Source organism: Protopterus annectens, chromosome 11.part0, assembly GCF_019279795.1.
Source record: "Protopterus annectens isolate FY-2018-M chromosome 11.part0, PAN1.0, whole genome shotgun sequence".
In the NCBI taxonomy this organism is placed as follows: Eukaryota; Metazoa; Chordata; order Ceratodontiformes; family Protopteridae; genus Protopterus; species Protopterus annectens.
The window spans coordinates 647,371,015-647,391,526 of NC_056745.1; the positions used below are offsets into that span (position 1 = coordinate 647,371,015).

General features: G+C 40.6%; 1 protein-coding gene across 1 annotated transcript in view; it reads left to right on the top strand.

Annotated features, from left to right (window-relative positions):
* ATXN10 (ataxin 10) overlaps window positions 1–20,512 on the top strand; it is a 1,253,568-nt gene that overhangs the window by 367,532 nt on the left and 865,524 nt on the right. Inside the window, exon 3 of the mRNA XM_044087236.1 lies at window positions 16,770–16,937. Coding sequence (XP_043943171.1) covers window positions 16,770–16,937 — 168 coding nt within the window. The remainder of the gene's footprint in view (window positions 1–16,769; window positions 16,938–20,512) is intronic.

The window sequence follows — 20,512 nt, forward strand, 5'->3', positions numbered from 1 at the left end:
CCCCACTTTAATTTTCACCTCCGATCTCTCATATATCCTCTTAATCAACCTTATAAATTTTTCAGGAAATACAAATACTTTCATTGCACTGCTCATAAAGTCCCAGCTTACTCTGTCAAATGCTTTCCCTGCATCACGACCCACCAGCAACAATACTATTTTCTTACATTCTGCTTCCCTCTGGATCATTAGTGTTCTGTTAATATTGTCAGATCTGTACCTCCCTTCCACAAAACCACATTGATCCATATCTACAAATTTTGGCATTACTTTTGTCATTCTTTTAGCCGTTATAGACATGAACACTTTTTAGTCATGGTTTAGTATTGAAATGGGCCTGTATGAAGCTGGGGTCCAATGGAGCTTTACCCTCTTTAGGTATTACTGCTACTTTTGCTTTCTTCCAGGGTGTTGGTACTTCTCTTAAAATACAGTTAAAACCTGCCAGATCTTTATCAGGTTTTTTTCCTCCTAGCTTCCAAACTTCTGCAGGACTTTCCTGTAGATTGGTTACACATCACAATTTTTATCTCACCTCCTCCTATCCTAACCATTACAAAGACATGCATCTGGAGCTCCACTGAAAATTGGCTCATTCCAAGTCAGACTTTCCCAGTAAACAAATGTTAAATAAATAAATGAAATTAGTAACTGAGCCTCATCTACCGCCCACCTTGGCATATTTAATTATTCCATAAGCATTTTCATTTGTCTTTTCTTGATTTCCATATTTCTCTACTTTATACGGACTTTCATAGAATTTCTGAAATGTTTCTAATAGCTTTACAGGATCTCTTGTTACCTTCCTTGTTATAGGCTCCCTAAGCTTGCCGACAGCCCCCTCTACTTTCTGTTGCCTGAGTCGTTGTGGTAAAGGTTTTTGCGCTCTAGTGTTATCAAAAAATAGTTAGTTACCAGCAATCTTTCTCAGCTCATGTATATTACTGAGGTAATCCCTTATTTTCTGCTTGGCATTCTGTACTTGAGCCTACTCCTCTTCTGTGATATTCCCCCTATTCTGCAATAACTTTAACATTTGTCAGTCCGTCTAAATAATTCTTGTTACTTCTTAACCATAGCTCTCTTTCTTTTATTTCCACCCAGATCTTCATTGTGTTACACTGCTGCATTCATTACACTTGGGTTATCCTGCTGTCAAGCTGTCCCGCAGTCGGCCAGAGTTCCAAAGTCTTGGTCTGGGGTCGGTTGCTGTCGCTTCTTCCCTGACGTCAGTGCGCCAGGGGTATATAAGATGCATCCGACGTCATTTTCTTCAGTCTTTCTTGCCGCGTGGTGCCCGAAGCAGAAGCAGTTCGCAAGTGCCGGTCGGCCGACTCCTGAGATTTTTGAAGTCGAATTTCAGATCCAAAGTCTTCAATAAAGCTAAGTACCCCGTTGGGGAAACTTTTTTATTGCCTCAGACCGATGTCAGAAAAAGTTAATAGTTGTATTTCTTGTGGGAAGCAAATACCTCATAAGGACTTCCACTCTTACTGTATTCCATGCCTAGGCCCTGATCACGACATCACTAGTTGTCGGTTTTGTGCTAGATTTAACAAACGCACTATAAAAAGACGTTTTGATTTTGCTTTGCACTACTTTGGCCAAAGGTTCAATTATACTATGCCATCAGATCAACCGATGACCACAATACCGAAAAAACGCAAAGACAAGGATAAAGACAGGCATCTGAGGTCCAAAACCGACGACGAAACCTCTTCTAGGCCAGTCGCCGGTTCTCAGTGAGGCGCTTTTGCAGCCCCTGACACCCACTACCTCAGAGCCACAGGCCGCCTCCGACTCCCACATGGAGACAACTAGGCCTCTGGAAACGCAAGGTATTGGGCCTACGGAAACTAATCCCTCAGATGGGTCCGGAGCTGCTGAGCAGGCATCGGCTTCTAAGGGTGTTTTCAGACCTTCACAACTTACCATTAAAGCAACAGCCAAGACAAATGTACCATTAAAGACAAAGAAGCAAGTACAGCATTCTCCTGGACAGTCCTCCATGCCTAAGAAACAGATGCTTAAAATGGCCGAAGACCTCATTACTCTAATCAGGGGTTCCCATCCCCCTCCTGAGAAAAGGCCTAGGCAGGATGCAGACTATGATTTCTCTGATCAGGTTTTCATTTCCTCTGATTCCTCTTCAGACCAGGGATACTCTCTACCCCCCTTTGAGGACTCTGATGCTGAAGAATCTATCCCTTAAGTCTCTCCTCCTGAGGATTATTCTTTTGGGGAAACTTTACATGCCATGAGGGAGCATTTCCATTGGGAAAGCCAGGATTTCTAAGAATCCAAGAAAAGGCTCAATGATTTCCTTTTATTGCCTCAGCACAGGCCCCTGGCTATTCTGCCTGTGCTAGATATTGTGGATGATGTATTCTCTGAATCCAGCTTATCTCCTGATTCTTTGCCCCCTGCACCAGCCAAGCCAGATAGGTATTAGAGTCCCTGACTCTCACAAGTTTTATTTATAAAAACCCTTCTGCTGATCCAGAAACTATTTCCCAGGGTCCAAAAGGGGTTAAGGCTTCCATTGCAAAAAATCCAGTACCCTCGGACAGAGATTCCAGAGCTTTGGATAGATGGGGAAGAAAGTATACATTTCTGCAACTTTAGCAGTAAGGGCTTTAAATTGCCAGTTTCACATGCTTAAGTACCAACAATATTTAATGGCTCAGTTAAAACAGAAAATGCTTGCAAGCTCAGAAGCTCCTGATTGCAAAGAAATGCAGGATGTATTGCATGCAGTTGAACAGGTGGGAAAACATACTCTGCAATGTGGATTTGATTCTTTAGAGGCTTCTTGTAGAGCCGCAGCTACATGTTCTGTGATTTGAAGACATGCTTGGTTAAAAGAACAGAGTTTACCTGATCATGCTAAGGCAAAATTATTGGATACTCCTTTACAGCATGATACCTTGTTTGGTGTTAAGGCAGAAGAGGTGTTAAAGAAAATGGAGGATAAAGCTAAATCTATGCAAACAGTCAAGGATTTCTTACAGGTACAGCCACCTCGATTTAGCAGAAATTGGCCAACAAAGAATTGGTCCTTTCCAGTGTCAGACAGGCCACAGAGAGGCAGATACAGATGCCCAAGAGGCAGATCTCAACCCCAAGGCTCAAACCGACAATGACAGTGGGGCACCTCAACCCCAAAAGGAGGTGAGGACAGGTCTCAACCTTACAGGAAACAGTCACAATGACTTTCCCCTTCGTACGCCAAGCACTTCCCTTTTGGAAGCCCCCTTAGGGGGAAAACTAGCACTTTTTTCTCAAAACTGGCTAACAGTCACCCAAGACAAATGGGTTTTGAATATTGTGTCTCAAGGTTACAGGTTCCGCTTTCATACTTTACCAAGGCTAAAAGGAATGCCAGACCTGCCACAAACTCAATGGGCAGAGGCACAAAAACAAATTTCAGCCCTCATGGACATGAGAGCTATTCAAAAAGTACCACAACAGGAACAAGGACAAGGATTTTACTCGACTCTTCCTGGTCCCCAGAAAGGACGAGGCCCTGGAGGTCCATGCTAGACCTTTCAATTCTAAATACTTACCTGGATATTCCGAAATTCAAAATGTTGACATTACAGAAGCTTCTACCCATGCTGGGCAAGAAGGCTTGGCTTGTTACTCTAGACCTCAAAGAGGCATACCTGCATGTCCCTATCAGACAAAATTACAGAAGATACCTCAGATTCAAAGCTGGTACAATGCACTACCAATTCTCTGCACTGCCCTTTGGCTTATCTACTGCGCCCAGGGTCTTCACAAAGTGCCTGGCACCAGTATTTGCATTTTGCAGACAAAAAGGAATTCAAATATATCCATACCTGGACGACTGCCTCATTCAAGCAGAGACAAAGGACATTCTTCTACAGCATTTGGCGTTTGTAAAAAGGTTGCTAATTTCTCTAGGATACACAGTAAACGAAAAGAAGTCAAAACTAGTGCCCTCACAACAGATTATATTCCTGGGTGCCAGCTTAAATACAATGGCTCAGATGGCTTACCTCACGCCAGACAAACAAGTTCAACTAACTCAATATTTTCAATTACTGGCAAAAAAGTCCCATCTCCCTGCAAGAAAAATTCTGCAGGCCGTGGGATTCATGGCATCCTGCATACTGCTAATACCATATGCCAGACTGCATATGAGGAAATTACAATGGTACCTAAAAAGTGTTTGGACTCAACACACTCACAGTTTAGAAGCAGTGATACCAATGATCCCCTGCCTACAACAGGAGTTTTGATGGTGGGCACAGGCATGTCACCTAAACAAAGGTCAGCCTTTTACCCTACCCACAGCCAGGCAGACTCTAACAACAGATGCTTCGGATTACTCCTGGGTTGCACACATGGCAGGAAAATGCATTCAGGGCAAGTGGACCACAGACCAGATGCATCTTCACATCAAGTCAAAGAGATGTTGGCTGTTCAAAATGCCCTAACAGCTTTCAAGGACCTTCTGTATCCAGGACAACTATTATTAAAGACAGACAACACCACAGTAATGTGGTACATAAACAAGCAAGGGGGCACTCATTCTTATCCCCTATGCAGGCAAGCCATGACCTTGTGGAACACAGCTCTAACGTATCAAGTTCACCTGCAAGGACAATTCCTGCCAGGAAAGAAAAATACTCTGGCAGACGATCTAAGCAGAAATATCATGGACCCTCACGAATGGAAATTGAATCCACAAATCTTCAGCATGGTAATGCAAAAATGGGGATGCCCAGACATAGATCTTTTTGCCTCCCCACTGAATTGCCAACTACAAAAGGTCTGCACAAGGACTTATCGCAAACAAGCATGGAAAGTGGATGCTCTTTTGTTCAGCTGGAAAAACCTAAAAGTTTATGCCTTCCCGCCACTGCCTCTCCTTTCAAAGGTACTCCTAAAAGCCAGACAAGAAAAACCACAGATGATTCTGATTGCTCCAGACTGGCCACGCCAGCACTGGTACCCTATCTTAAGGAACTTAGCTCAAGGCCCACCTTGGATTTTGCCTCAAATTCCACACCTTCTGACTCAACAAAACAATCAGATCCTGCACGGTCAGCTCAAAACCCTAAACCTGGCTGCATGGCAGATTCATTAGTCAAACAGGCAACACCTCTCTCTAAAGCTGTTATGGATGTCATTTTGGAGGCCAGGAGGCCTAGCACCAGGAAAGCTTACTCAGAAAAATGGAAGAGATTCTGCGCCTGGAACCAGAGTCAAAGCCTTGACCCCCTTGTTCCAAACATTCCTCAGATTTTACAATACTTAACTGAGATGCTGGACAGAGGCCTATCCTTCTCATCAATTAAGATCCACGCCTCTGCCATTTCAGCACATTACAACACGGATCCTCCTTTATTCTCTCATCCCTTGCTAAAGCAGTACCTGAGAGGGGCTAAAAACATAAGACCACCCCAGAGAGCACCAACACCAACTTGGGACCTCAATTTCATTTTGGAAAAACTGACCTTGCCACCTTTTGAGCCAGCCAGTACAGCCGATCTAAAATTTTTATCATGGAAAACAGCTCTGCTCCTGGCAGTAACTTCAGCACGAAGAGTCTCAGAGCTACAGGCTTTAATGGCAGTGGAACCTTTCATAATTTTTCATCAGGACAGGGTTTCTTTAAGGACAAAAACCCTACCTTTACGCCAAAGGTGGTGTCTAGTGTGGCTCTTAACCAAACCATCCATTTGCCAACTTTTTATCCAAGCCCCCAGAATAAAGGGGAGAAACTTCTGCATTCTTTGGACATACACAGGCAGCTACGCTTCTACTTGGACAAAACAAAAGCTTTCAGGAAAACTGAGCAACTGTTTGTAGCATATGCTGCAGGATCACAGGGCAAGGCTATCTCAAAGCAGACTATATCCAAATGGATAGGACACTGTATTCGTTACTGCTACACACAGCATGGAAAATCAGTTCCAAATAACATTAGGCCACTTTCCACCAGGGCAACAGCCACTTCAACAGCCTTTCTCAGAAGAGTACCTACCAAGGAAATTTTGGAGGCTGCAACTTGGAGTTCAGTTCACACCTTTACCAAGCATTACCAACTGCCTCTTTACTCTAAATCCAGAGCAGGATTTGCCACTGCAGTTCTGCAGGGCCTCATAGCCAATCCTAACTCTTTATAGACCAGCCACCCAACCTTAGCTTTGGGATTCTACCCAAGTGTAATGACTGCAGCAGTGTAACACGATGAACATAGTACAGTTTTGTACCTACCATAAATGTAGATGTTCGAGTGTTCACATTGCTGCAGTCCAGATTACCCTCCCTCCATCCCCTCTGGCCTAACTGGACTTATCTATACCTTTCTATCCTATACAACCTTTGTGGTGTATTTGCTTGTAACTGAAGGTATTGTTCTAATTTTATATGTATATTTTTTATTAGCAATATGTATTGCCTACCTACTTGGGGGCACCTGACATCTGGGGCAAGAAAAACTGAAGAAAATGGCGTTGGATGCATCTTGTATACCCCTGGCGCACTGACGTCAAGGAAGAAGCGACAGCAACCAACGCCGGACCAAGACTTTGGAACTCTGGCCGACTGTGGGACGCGCGATGGATGGATAACCAAGTGTGTAATGACTGCAGCAGTGTGAACACTCGAACATCTACATTTGTGGTAGCTACAAAACTTTCCTTTTTTTAAATTCCACCTTAATTTATCCCACTCCCTAGCTATATTTTCAGAAGAAAATTCTGTCCTCTTTAATAGCTCCTGAATAATCTCCACTTACCCATTCCTTAAAGTCCACTCTTTTCCACAGATAAATGGGAAAGTGCCAGTGTCTCATTTTTATTTCATTACCTTGTGTTTTTATTTTACTTATTGGTGCATGATCTGAAATAGTTATTGGATGGCTATTAAGGCCTTCAATTAAATGCACATGTATACAGCTCAGCAAGCTTCTTCCTGGTGCCCTGTAGAGTTCTACTGCAGCAGAGAGACTTTGGAGTGATTAAGTATAATTTTTCTGCCTTTTCTTGCTGCCTTTAGCTAATCCTGCCTAAAACGCCGAATTTTTATTTTTTTTTTTTTGAGTTTCTGTGATTTAAAAAGCTTGTTGCAGCTACATATTGTACTTATTTTACTGCCGACACTTTAACAAAGTTGTTTTTGTGTTTAAATTACCTCTTTAACTGTTGTAGGCTACACACGTGTGATAGCCATTTCTGTACATTTAAAGTATTTTTTTGACTGTATCTGCTTTGTTTTTCTGGAAAAAAAAAAATTGTTTTCCCTCCTTTCTGTGCTAGTATAGTCTAGTTTTTAGGTTAGTGCTGAATTCAGGGCTGTGTTACAAGTTTCTGTGTTTGCCCATACCTTACTTGGATAGAAAGAAGTTTCTCTGTTCACCTGTGAGAGAGGGGAGCTTTGAGCAGCCTATCTGTCCTTGGAAGAGTGGTTTCAGCCCAGAAATTAGTAGTTTATTGGCCATTTTGGGGGTAATTTCTCTCGCTTTCATTTCCGTGCTATAAAACCCGCATTTGTGTGGTTTTGCATGCCAGGCAGCGCTGGTTAGCTTGGGTATAACTATTCTCGGCTCCACAAAGTCTACTCTTCAATTTTCCCCTTGGAACTAGACAAATTTAAACTTAAGCACTCAAACCATTCACTTCTCAGCTCGGCACTTGATCAAAACTCATAGCAAGCACTAATAAACCTTAGCAATAGACCCCCCTATACTGTAGAGAAGGACGAGGCTCTCTATTCGACCTTATCAGCCAATCACTAAAATAGTTCACTGTACCTATCCAGGCATGTCCAAAGGGTAGTGTCAGGTGTACTCTCCGGTCCAACTGGTGAAGCTGGGCATTTTGAGTCAGTTACAACTGCCTCATGTACACAGACAACCCTCTCCTCATTCCACCAAACTGGAGGCTAAGCTCTTTCAACCCAAGACTGGACCAGGCAGTCAAGAGGAGAAGGGAATTACTTGCATCACACCACCAGTCTCACATAGACCAATGAAACCAGCACAGGCAAAAAACACACACAAATACAAAAAAACATACTTGGAAGCTCTAAATAGAAGTCTGCAAAAGCAACAGAGACCTCCAAAGCAGACATCCAAGCAACCTCCACTCCCCAACGCAAACCATGAAACACATACTTCACAAAACCAGTGTGCCACGCAATCACAGCCCTTAAGGCAAAATAACATACCCGATACACTAGTAATAGGTGACTCTATAGTCAGGCACCCTGACGTCCCACTCACTAGGCTGAACAAGGAGAAGGTTACTGTTAGCTGCCTGTTGGGTGCCAGGATCCGCCACATAACACAAGCACTCAGGTCACTCCAGAACAAGTACAAATATGATTCTGTCATTGTCCATGTTGGTGTGAATGACCTGAGCCGTACCTCCCTGGACTACATGAAAAGAGACATGGAGGAGCTCTCAAATCACGTAGCCCAGGCCAGTATGACTCTGACTAGTATTGTGCCCACACCAAGAATGATACCATGGTATAAAGAAAAAATTACCAGTTTCAACAATGGCTAAGCTTCTTGTGTCATTCAAAGAGGATCCAGTGTCTGTCAGCCTGGGATGACATGCTCAACAAGCCACGCTGCTTCACTAGAGATGGCTTGCACCTGTCACCCTTAGGCTTTCAAATACTTCCAAGGCTCTTGCCACCCCATTAGTGCCTTTTTTAGGCAAGGCTCAAAAGACAAACCCACTGCCGTAAATAGCACAAGTAACAAAAAACTGAGGCTAGTGCTACTCAGTGCCAGAAGTCTAAACCTCAAAATGCATGCACTCGAGGCACTCCTCAGTATGGAGAAAATCGATATATGTGCAGTAACAGAAACCTGGTTTAAAGCTCCAGAGAGCACCCCAGCACTACCAGGCTACAACTCATACCATACATTTTGGCCACAAAACCCAGATCGAAATACAAAAGGTGGGGGCATATCCATATTCATCAAGGATACCCACACCTCCAGGTTAGTGGCACAGCACAGTGCTTCAGAGATCATCCACGTGCAACTAACAACGGGCAAAACTGCAATCCAAATTGTAGCTTGCTACAGATCACCCGCCATGTCCCAGGACCCCCATTCCGAATTTCTGGAAACGCTGTGAAACATAAAGTTCCTACCAAACACCCTGATATTGGGTGATTTTAATTACCCAAACATTAACTGGGAGAACTAATCAAGTACTAACTCCCTTGCCCAACATTTCAAGAATTTATAAACTCTAATCCCCTGGATCAATGAGTCAACGCCCGGACCAGAGGTGACAACATATTGGACCTGGTCATCACAAACATGGGCGAGCGGTGTTCCACAACTGAGGTCAACCCCTCGCTTGTTAGATCTGACTATAAACTAATCACTCTGGATATCCATATTCCACCCCCACCCCTGGTCAAAGAAACCACAGTGAAAAACTTTTCAAAAGCAAACGTCACATTACTTTAGACCAAGGTGGAAAGTTTCAAAGCCCCCATGCTTAAAGGATAACGCTGTCCAAGCTGCAAAATCCTTTACAGATGCACTCTATGGGCACCTACAAGAATGCATGGATCATGCTATCCCAAGCAAAACCAAGACTCACTCCTCCAAGAAAAGGAAACCAGTCTGGTGGACCCCTGCCATAAACAAGCTGTACAATAGAAGGAGGAAACTAGTACAGAAAAGAGTAAAATCCCAAGAAGGGAAGACATCCCTGATCAGTATCAGCAGGAAACTACGATCCCTCATAAAATCATCCAAGGCTAGCTTCAAAAGACAAATTGCCAAGGACTCCAAAGATAACCACAAGGCATTCTTTAGCTATGTCAAGAATCTAAGGGGCAATTCTCAGATCTGCTCGGAGTTAGTGCAGAATAGCACAAAATACACCGAACCGACTGATATCACCAACATCCTGACAGACAGGTTCATTGCAAACTTCACCCCCAAAAGGCCCCATAACCATACGAGAAGAATGTAGTGCCCCTGAAATCACAGACACTGAGGTTAAAACAGCCCTCTGCAAAGTCAAAAACACAGCTTCAATGGGTCCAGACAGTGTCCCAGGCTGCATCAAAGATGAACTAACCCCTCACCTAAACACACTGTTCAAACTCGGCCTCTCCACAGGCTGCATGCCCATAGAGTGGCGTACAGCAATGGTTATTCTTCTCCACAAAGGTGGAGCCACAACAGACCCCAGAAACTATCGCCCTATAACCCTGACTAGCTTGGTCTGCAAGGCTATGGAGCGCATCATCATGGATCTCATTAACAGAGACACTGGGAGCCTACAAACACTGGACCCTACCCAGTTCGGCTTTGTTAAAGGCAGATCATGCCTCCTAAACCTGGTGGACGTTTTTGAGGCAGTTGCCAAGGCTATAGATGAGGGAAAGGTGGTCCACGCAGCCTACCTAGACCTCGCAAAGGCCTTTGACACCATTATCCATTCAGGTATTATAGACAAGCTCAAAAGCCTGAACATAAACCCCTGTGTCACAAGATGGATTGCCAACTGGCTCATGGACAGAACCCACATGGTAAGAGTTGCTGGAGCTAGGTCTGACTCGAAACCGGTTACAAGTGGCATTCCCCAGGGCTCAGTCCCAGGACCCCTCCTGTTCGGCATATACTTCTCAGAGGTACAGGCAAGCACAGGAGGACTATGGCTGACCAAGTTCGCAGACAACTGCAAACTAGGGTGTATAATTGACTCTCTGGTTGACACAGACGCCCTCCAAAAGGGTCTCACTGAGACAGATACCTGGTGTCAAAACCATGGCCTCAAGCTAAATGCCAAAAAGTACAGAGTCATCCCCTTTGGAAAAAACATAGTACCCACATGTTACCACATAGGTGGTAGCCCACTAAATATGGAAGACATAGTAAGGGATCTGGAGACCCAAGTAGACAGTAACCTCTTCTTTGATAATTACATTGCCAAAGTGGTTAGAAAATCCTTCTATCTGGCCCACCTAATCACAAAAGGGTTTGCATCCAGATCAAAGGAGGTCATTTTGCCCCTCTACGCATCACTCATCAGTCCCATCATAGAGTACAACTCCCCATTTGGGATGTACCTTACAAGACACCTGCAACAACAGGAAAGACCACAGAAGTACCTCACCAAGAGGATCACTGGCCTCAAACAGATGCCCTATGCAGCTTGACTGAAGAAACTCCAGCTGTACTCAGTTGCATACTGCCTACTCAGAGGTGATCTCTGCCTGACATACAAGGCCATGTCCAACCCAGAATTGATGGACATGCTCCACCTAAAGAAAACCATATCCCTTTGAGCCACATGCTCTAGGGATCTAAACCTCACCACAACAATAAATAGGATGTGCTGGAGGGATAGATTCCTGTCCCAGAGACTTCCCATGCTCTGGAACAGAATTCCAGTCTACATTAGGCAGAGCTCCTCGCTAACCCACTTCAAGAGAAACCTTGATGAGTGGATGGGAAACAGAAAGTATACTCCGGGGATCACTTCAATGGCTCTGCTGGAAGAGGCACAAGGAACTAATCTAAGGGGGCAGCGAAAGCCAACATTTTACAGCTAGGCTTATAAATGCCTTCGGGCAGATAGCCTAATACCTACCTATGAACCTATAAATGTAAATTCTGTCTAGCCTAGCCCAGTTTTTATATCTTTGGGAATAATATGTAAATTCACTCCAAACTCCTATTACTGAATTCACATTTTTCATATCAAATGTCATAAATTTCTTCAGAAATCTACCCCTCTTTGTTATACTTTCCCTTCTAAGCCCCTAAGACACATCTTTATCGCTGCAAATCATATTCCAGTTCACACCTATAAGTAATATTCCTTGCTGAAACCTGATTATTTCTGAAGGAATTTTCTTAAGTTCCATTATAGCAGTTTTAGGTGGAATATAAATACATGCCCGTGTAATCCTCCTCCTTTGCTAGTAGACCTTTAGCACTACAGATATGCCATTCCTTTTTATCCTTTTCTGTCACTATTGGACCTCCTCTTGCAATTAATGTAAGTACTCCTGTTTTCCTTTGTCTCAGATATTCTGCTGAATAACCACCCTGAAAACTTTTTTTTATATAATTCACATGTTCATTTATTTTTAAATGTGTCTCCTGTAACATAGCTATTTGTACTCTACATTTTCAAATATAGTTCACTACTCTTTCTTATATTTATCTGTGAGGCTATTGACATTTAAAGACATTACAGATAGCATTGCATTAAAAAAATATTACTCCCACCTTTTATGTATAACACCTTTTTGTTAAATGTCTAGTTGCAGCTTTTGTGTTACATTCTACACTGTTTGGCAGGTTGAATTTGTATGTAGTAGTTTCATTTGAGCCTATGTCACATCTTACAAAACTTTTTGTTTTATTGAAAGCCATCAAACAAAAAAACAAGCGCACCCTCAATACCCCTAAAACCTATTAATTTAATACTAACATACAAAACTATGTACATCTTCAAATATTGAAGTTTTACTCTCCTAATAAGAAAAAAAAGTCCCAAACTGACAGCCACACTCAAAGACTTGAGTTTACGTAAAAGAAAGGTTATGCATGCTAAAACACATGGAGTAGCCTGTGCTTCTACCAAGTGCTAATTGTTTTTGCCTTAGCCTTATAGCTCTCCCAGCTGGGAAACCCCTGAATGCTTTCAGAGAACGTTGTGTCTTAGCCAATTTCTCCCTTTTTTTTTTTTTTAAGTTTTTACTTCAGCCAATCGCTCACCACCAGACTGTAGCCGTTTTCTCTTTATTAGATTATTTCTATGGCAACATGAAGATCAGCTACAGAATTGCTACTAAGCAAACATGTATTGGCTAGAAAAAAGCCTCATAATATTCAGTATTCTTTTTCATTTACTCGCTCTCTCATAAAACATGTTACCAAATCAATCTAAGGTACTTAATCTAATCATTCCCCTATGCAGGAATGATAAAAAAATCACATTAATTTTTCTATTGCCTTGCTTTTTCAACCAGGCTTTTTGTTTTGACTTGCAATGCCTACATTTCTTAAAACTGAACAAGAAAGAAAGAGAAGGAAAAAAAAACAGCAGTACCTGTTTACATTTCCTGCTGTACATAAAAATAACTGAGAAATCTTTACTTTGTAGCATGTAAAGGAAACCACACACCACAAAATAGTACTATTTAACTTGTTACATCTGAGTGATGCCTCCAGGTGCATCAGCAGTTAACTCCTAATATTGCTTATTGATATTTGCATCAATAATTCTAAAACCATGCTATGTACAATGTTTTACAAGATTTCATCTTAAAGCTTACACAATAGCAAACTCAACTGCATTAATATCTGACGTCTATCTAGTGCAGGTAAATAGATATTAACTGTTGTTTATATTATATTCATGTATATAGATATAATGTTCACATTTTTTAACTATCTCAACAACCAGGTAATACAGACAGAACTCCTTAGCCTTGTATGAAAGCTCTCTATTAGATGAACAAAGTGCTGCTGACAGTATGTCTGTAACTTGAGTGGTTGCTGAGATATTGTAAACTGTTTACAAAGTATTACAAATGCAATAGTTACTGTGTTTACTGTGACTTATACAATTTGGTTTAAGACCTAGACTCTAAAGAATACTACCACTAGAAAAATAGTTTGTGCTGAAGAGTTTACTCTATATTTGTTTCATAATCCCTGTGATTCCAGAGATATGAACATTTGTTTGAAATGTGAGGACATTATTTGATTCTGTCAAATGGCTTAGTCTCCGCCCATTAGAAGTTACAGTGCAGACTTCCTGAGCTCCATTGGAATGAATGAGTTAAGAAAAAAAAATCTTTACTTAGTTAACTTTCTCCCTCCTCTTCCCCTCCCCAAAGCACTTTTCCAAACATTAATGACAGGTAAGGACATATGCTTGAGTCACAAATTCTGAAAAAAGTCCAATATTTCCAGATTTTCTTCTGTCATATTTCACAAATATAATTGTTGCATTGTAAACCTACATTGTTACTGGTTTTATTCCTGTTCATCTCCTAAATCCTGTCTCTGCTTCATTTCCAATGTCAGTTCTTCTAGTCAACTCTAATGCTCCCTTTCTTTCAAACATTTTCCGTTGAAACATTGGATAAGGTTTCACAGGTACAGTCTCTCAGTGGTCTTTATTAACAGAAGAACAAGAAGCAGAATCTCTTTCTGTTTCACAGCTTACTTTTTGTTGGACAAACTTCTGTATTTCCTGCTTGGCATATAGTTCGTTAAGAATTATTTTGTCCCTCCAGGGAAGAGAATACCTTAAAGTAAGCTGGGTATAGCAATTTGAATCTCATACCTGCATCTCAAATTCCCTGAAAAGTGGAATAAATTTGCTGCTGTTCTGCCTGGTGTACAATGAGTAATCATTCTCCACACACACTGCTGTCTTCCACTTTTATTACTTTGTCCTTCTGCCACAGTTTTGACAGAATCAACTCCTTCCATGGGTAGGACTGCATCTTTACTGTTAAAAATGTAGGTTGCTTTCTCATAGCCGGGTTTGAAAGTGTACACATGATGTACCTTTCAACTAACAACTTCTGCTGTGGAACACCTACCCAGTTGCTTATTTGTGCTTTCATAACATTAATGCAGTCTGTTCTTTCCATCTTCTGTAGTATAGCTGAAAATCTCAAGTTTTCCCTACGTGCACTGTCTTCTATTAGTTTTTGAAAATCTCTTCCTTAGCAGTGTCATATTTGGCCAGCCTTTTCATTTCATCCTCTGAGGTTTGCAGATTTGTCACCTCATCTGAATATCTGTTTAAAGCTTCTTTCATTTTTTCCAACCTTTTGTTGTGTTTCATTTATTTTAAACAGGTCTGTGTCCAGTTGTCTTTTAACTTCCAGTAGGTTACTGGAATTCATGCCTGGAGATTGCATAACTTTGCCCAATCAGTGTTTCTTCCTCACTTTTTGTATCTGATTTTTTTCATGGCATCCAAGCAGTACACTTACTAGATAGTTACTGAAATTTACCCATAAACACAAGTCTAGTGGCCTTCTCTGCTGAGTTTCTCTTTTCACACTGGGAAAGCTAGAATTAAGCTGTTACTCAATGTGCAGCCATGTTGAAAGTCCAAGGCATAACAATATTGTTAAGCAAAGTATTAACAGTATGTCTGATGGACATAGAATATCAAAGGCCTTGAGAATTTTTGAGCATAAACCATTTGAATCAGCTTGGTGATACTTTTTTCTTAAAATTTGATTTTAAGACATGTTCATCTAGATTGTTAGAATTTAAAGCATGCATTGAAGCCAGATATCTGCTTAGGTAATATGGCAGTGGGAGAGCTGGGATAATCATCCAAGCTGCATATTTTTTTATGAAGAGCGAGTTGATGTTGTGACACTTTTTGACGTTTGTAAGATGTACTCCATACATGTCATGTTTTTCATTTAGATTAAAAGATTAAGTTTACAGTCAGTAGCTTGTGCATCAACTTTTTATACAAGCTTGCATAGTCATGTTTTTTTTGAAGATGACAAGGAGGAAGTTGGTTGGAAGCTAAGTAAGCTGCATGAGAATGACCATATAGATGTCCCACGTTCTCACCAGAAAATCATTCTCCGGTATTATGCTTAGTTTTTAGTAATGTTGTTCTGTACATTTGCAAGCAATAGGAAACTGCCTGAGTAGACAAACATAGGTTTAGAGATCCCGATCTTTGCTGCTTTGCTGCTTCATCATTTCTTGATCCAGTAGTAGTAAATTTTGTCCTGACACATTTGGTGTGGCAGTCTAATTATTTAAGTCTGTTAATCCTGTAAGATTCTTCTTCAGTAGTGTAGAGTAAAAAACCCTTAGTTACAGCTCAGCTGACCTGTATTCAATTAGCAGCTCAGAAGAGTGATGGAACATCAGGGAGGTATAGATGTTTTGATCCCTGATGGGAGGAGAAATCTGTGGATTTCTCCTGTGGTTATCTCTGGTGGAGACTTGGAGACATCAGTACTACAAGGCATGGTCTAAAGAGGGAATAAGGTGAAGACATAGCTGAGATGTTACAGAGGTGAGGTGAAACACCGCACTGTCCATTGCAAGCCTGCCCCTTGAATGCAACCATGAGAACAGTGTAGGAGGGGGTTAATGATTGGGTAAACCATAAAAGACCCTCCCCCCACAAATGTTAAGGGCATCATGGAAGTCTGGCCCTCAGGATTCTTGCTAGCCCCAGCTCTATTGTGGTACATCTGGGTGGTTGGAGGTGGCTGGCAGACCCAGCGTTGGGTGTGGAGCACTGTGTAAGGAGCTGTGGGATGATGCATTGGGGAGAAAAAAAACGTATAGATACAATGATATTCCCACCCATCTCTAAAATGTATAAGCCAGTGAATGCACTGCTAATGTAAAAGTATAATGACAAAACTTCTCTCCAGAATTTTTACTTGAGTTTTCCTTAAGGTAGAATATTGCATTGGTAATTACTTTGCACTACAGTTTTTCAGGTTGATTCTTGTGAAAATACAAAGTGATATATATTCTCATCTGTAAGTGTAACATCATTATTGTAAATCTGTACAAAAATTAAATAAAATAGTACTGTTTTGCTTGCAGTGAATACCAGGATAGGCACTGGCTTCGCTGCTATCCACCACGTAATCAAAGAATGAATAAATTTCATGTTAACTTTTGTGATGCTATTTGACAACATTGAGTCTTAAGCTTTAAGCTTTTCTGAATGATACTCATGAAAAAATACACTGTAATTATAATTTCTAAATTTAATCTGTTTGAGGAATTACCTGAATCATGCTGACGAAAAAGCTTCTGCCTACTGTTCAATGGTGTTGTATAGTTGCCTTGATGATCAGAAACTGAAGGATCTGCAGAACAATGCAAATGGCCTAAATGTCGCTCTGAGTGCAGTGAGAGTCTGTGGAAAGCAGCCAGACCTGGACTGGGCGTATGTATCTTATTTTGCATATATGTGCACCAATATCTCATTTAGACTTAGCTTAAATTGCAGAAAGGTTCTAGTATTTAGGCACATTGAGCTATGAGGCGATCTCCTCTTATTTAAACAAGTGATGATTGCACTACTAGTGTACAAGTATAATCATAAAAGTTCTCTCCAGACTTATTTGATGTTTCATAGTGTATTGTATTAGTACTGAATTACTTACCACTACAGCTTTTAAGTTTAGTCTTGTAAAAATGCACAGTAATATGTATTCTCATTTGCTGCAATGAAACATACAACAGATAAACAATATTTCACCTAAACTAGTTTTAATTAGTTTTAATTAATTAATTAATTAATTAATTAATTAATTAATTAATTAATTAATTAATTAAATATTTGTTCACTAGGAACGTCTGACTGGACACAAGTCCTTTTCAGCGGAAGCCCGGGGAAAAAAGCTCCCATTACTAAGCATAGAATAAAAATACTAGTAAAAGTATAGAATACAAATACCTTAGGTTTTGACAATAATACAAAATTACAGGATTGGATGGCTTGTAACATAGAGCCATAGGTGTTGGGTAACACAATGAATAAATACACAGTAGGCAGTCATGGGAATACAAAAGTAAATGTCCATAGGATTTGACAGCTTTTCAAACTTAAAGGGTTCAGATGATTTTTAAGAATGAGCCTTGGATGTTAGGTAACACAATTAAATGGATACATCAGTTACAATTTCTAAGATTTTAATTCTTTATTTATTATTTATTTGACATTTGTTGACCAGGTAAGTCCAACTGGGCCGTAGCCCTTTTTCAATGGAGACCTGGGGAGAAAAGCTCCACAAATATATCTACATAACTATTTGAGCATATACACAGAATCCATTTCTATATGTACAATAGTTACTAGGAGTACAAAAAAATTAAGCAGAGTTTACAATAATAGACAATTAGATTCAAAATAATTAATAGCAACACCTGCTAGAATACAGTGTAGAACAATTAATGTTCATTATTGTGAGGTCAAAAAAATGTAAGTTCAAGTTGAGTAACTAAGTAGCTACTGAGGGGGGAAAGGAGTGAGACATTAGTCAAGAGGCGGGTAGTGGGGTGGTATAAGTGAGGGAGAAAGGTGTCAGGCAAGGAGGGGAGAGTAAAGTCAACTGGGGGGAAGATTACACTGACACGGCCAAATATTGCTTAGGTGTTTTTTTACAGCATTTCTGAATTGGTATTTGTAGACTTAATGTTTGTGTAATAATGTGTATAATGTGTGCACAACCTTTCTACAAATGTCAGATTTGTGGAAATCCTTTGTAACCGTTTTTTTTTTTTTTTTGTATGAAGAACATAGCTGTATATTGCAGTTGTGAATGCATATTTCTACATTTATACATGTAAGATTTATAACTTACTTCAGAAGAAATTCATCCATATTTTGAGGCCAGGGATCTGCTGTCCATTGGATTCTAACTCCACAATTGTTTTTCAAGTTAGACGAAGTGGCCCAACATTTAATTCTGATTTTGAGTGTCAAATGCAGCAAGTTTGTATCATTTCTTAGTGCTTCTGTCGCCATTTTTTAATTCATATTTCCTAGTGTTATGAAAGGAAGGTGAAGCGTGGTGAGCAGCTTCTCAGAAATGGCTACAGCACTGCAGTTTTAACTTTTCCTGGTAAATGACCGTACCAGCTTCAATATCTGTAGGGGTTTCATACAGGTGAATTAGGTGCATTGTTTAAAGGTGTTATGAAGAAAGCTAGACATCCTTCTAGCTTGGCTGTACTGAGGCAGTGCATGTGTATCTATGTTATTTGTACTGAAGTTCAGTGATGGTCCTGAGCTGCTGGAAGAGTTAGCCTGAGAAAGATGTGAGAATTGAGCAACTGGGTCTCTCTATTTGAGAAGTCACTGATGATGAAGCTAAATATATGTGTGCATTAACTGTACTATAGCTAAGAATCATGCACCATTACTCTATAAGCATGATTTAATGCACTGAACCCTGAATTAACCATTTATCGTCTGAATATCTGATTAGCTTTTTAAACATCCAAACCACATATAATATTTGTAATCACTAATAGACCATTTACAGTTGTCCTTATTTTGGCTGTCAGCACTCTTAGCAGCAGCACCGTCCCTGGGTTGAGGTAACTGTGGCACAACAGTAGAACTAGGTTCAGGACAGAATTTAGTAGCTGAATACAGTCAGTTTTGGAGGTAGCTTCTGTATGACTCCTAGTAAGTTCTGAATTTTTTCAGATGTTTGTTGAGCTGGAACCATATGTTGCAGTTTCAGTAGTTTATCTTTGATCCTTCTGTAAAGTTTCCTTCTCTGGCCTATCGCTTACCTTCTGTAAAGGTGCCTATCCTCACATTTTGCAATGTAGAATTTCTCTTCATCATGATGAGCAGCAAGAGTAGCTTGCATTAGTATTTCCTGCCTAAATTCTGATCAAAGACTTTAATTCAAAAATACACACAGAAAGCCATTGGCAGTACTTTATGCTTTCATTCCCACTTTAGTAATGGAACGTCATCAGAAACATAATCAGTCATTTGCTTAACTGATTCCATACCTCATGACATGATCAAATATACCCAATCAGAAATAAATTAAAAAAAATACTTTCGGTAAAACATTATTTAAATGATAAAGATTCAAAATATTTCTGATGCTTGACTACAGTGTTCAAATCTGTTACTAAGACAATAATGTAAGTTGTCTGTACAAATCTTTAGATTCTAGCATACTGTTTAAATCTGCACAGACTGCTACTAAGAGACTTAAGAATTTTTAAATTTCCTCATGGAGTGGATCATGATTGTTTATTTGAGGAGTTCAAAAATTTGTTTAGCAAGACTGGTTTGTCACTAATTGACATACTCTTCATTATAATGGGTACAAGTTAAATTTGCTAAAGAAGGAAATAGAGGACTTGGACAGTTGTATTAAAAAGAAGACCATTATGTTCAATATTTAGATCATTGTTGCAGAAATATGAAGTATTTGGGTCTTACCCCACTGACTTATGGAGCAACAACTGATGTTCATCGTGTTTCACTGTTGCAGTCATGACTGTAGGGTTCTCCCCTGCCGGCAGGCAGCCCTCGTTCGGCCAGAATCCCAAAGTCTGGATCCGGCGTCGGCTGTTCAACCATGCTCCCTGACGTCAGAGCGCCAGGAGTACAAAGCTGACGCCATCTTCTCCAGTCTTTCTTGCCGTGATAGCAGTTTGCAAGTGCCGGTCGGCTGACTCCTGACGATTTTTTCTGATAAACTTCAGTCCGAAGATTTTCTTCTCCTCTCAAAGCTAAGTACCCCGTTGGGGAAACATTTTTCTTGCTCCACTCCGATGTCAGAAAAAGTTAATAATTGTATTTCATGTGGGAAGCAAATACCTCATAAGGATTTTCATTCTTACTGTATTCCTTGCTTAGGCCCTGACCACAACGTAGCTAGTTGTCGGTTTTGTGCTAGATTGAATCAACGTACAATTAAGCGAAGGTACGATTTTGCTTTTCATTACTTTGGTAGGCGCTTTAACTACAAAATGTCGTCTGAT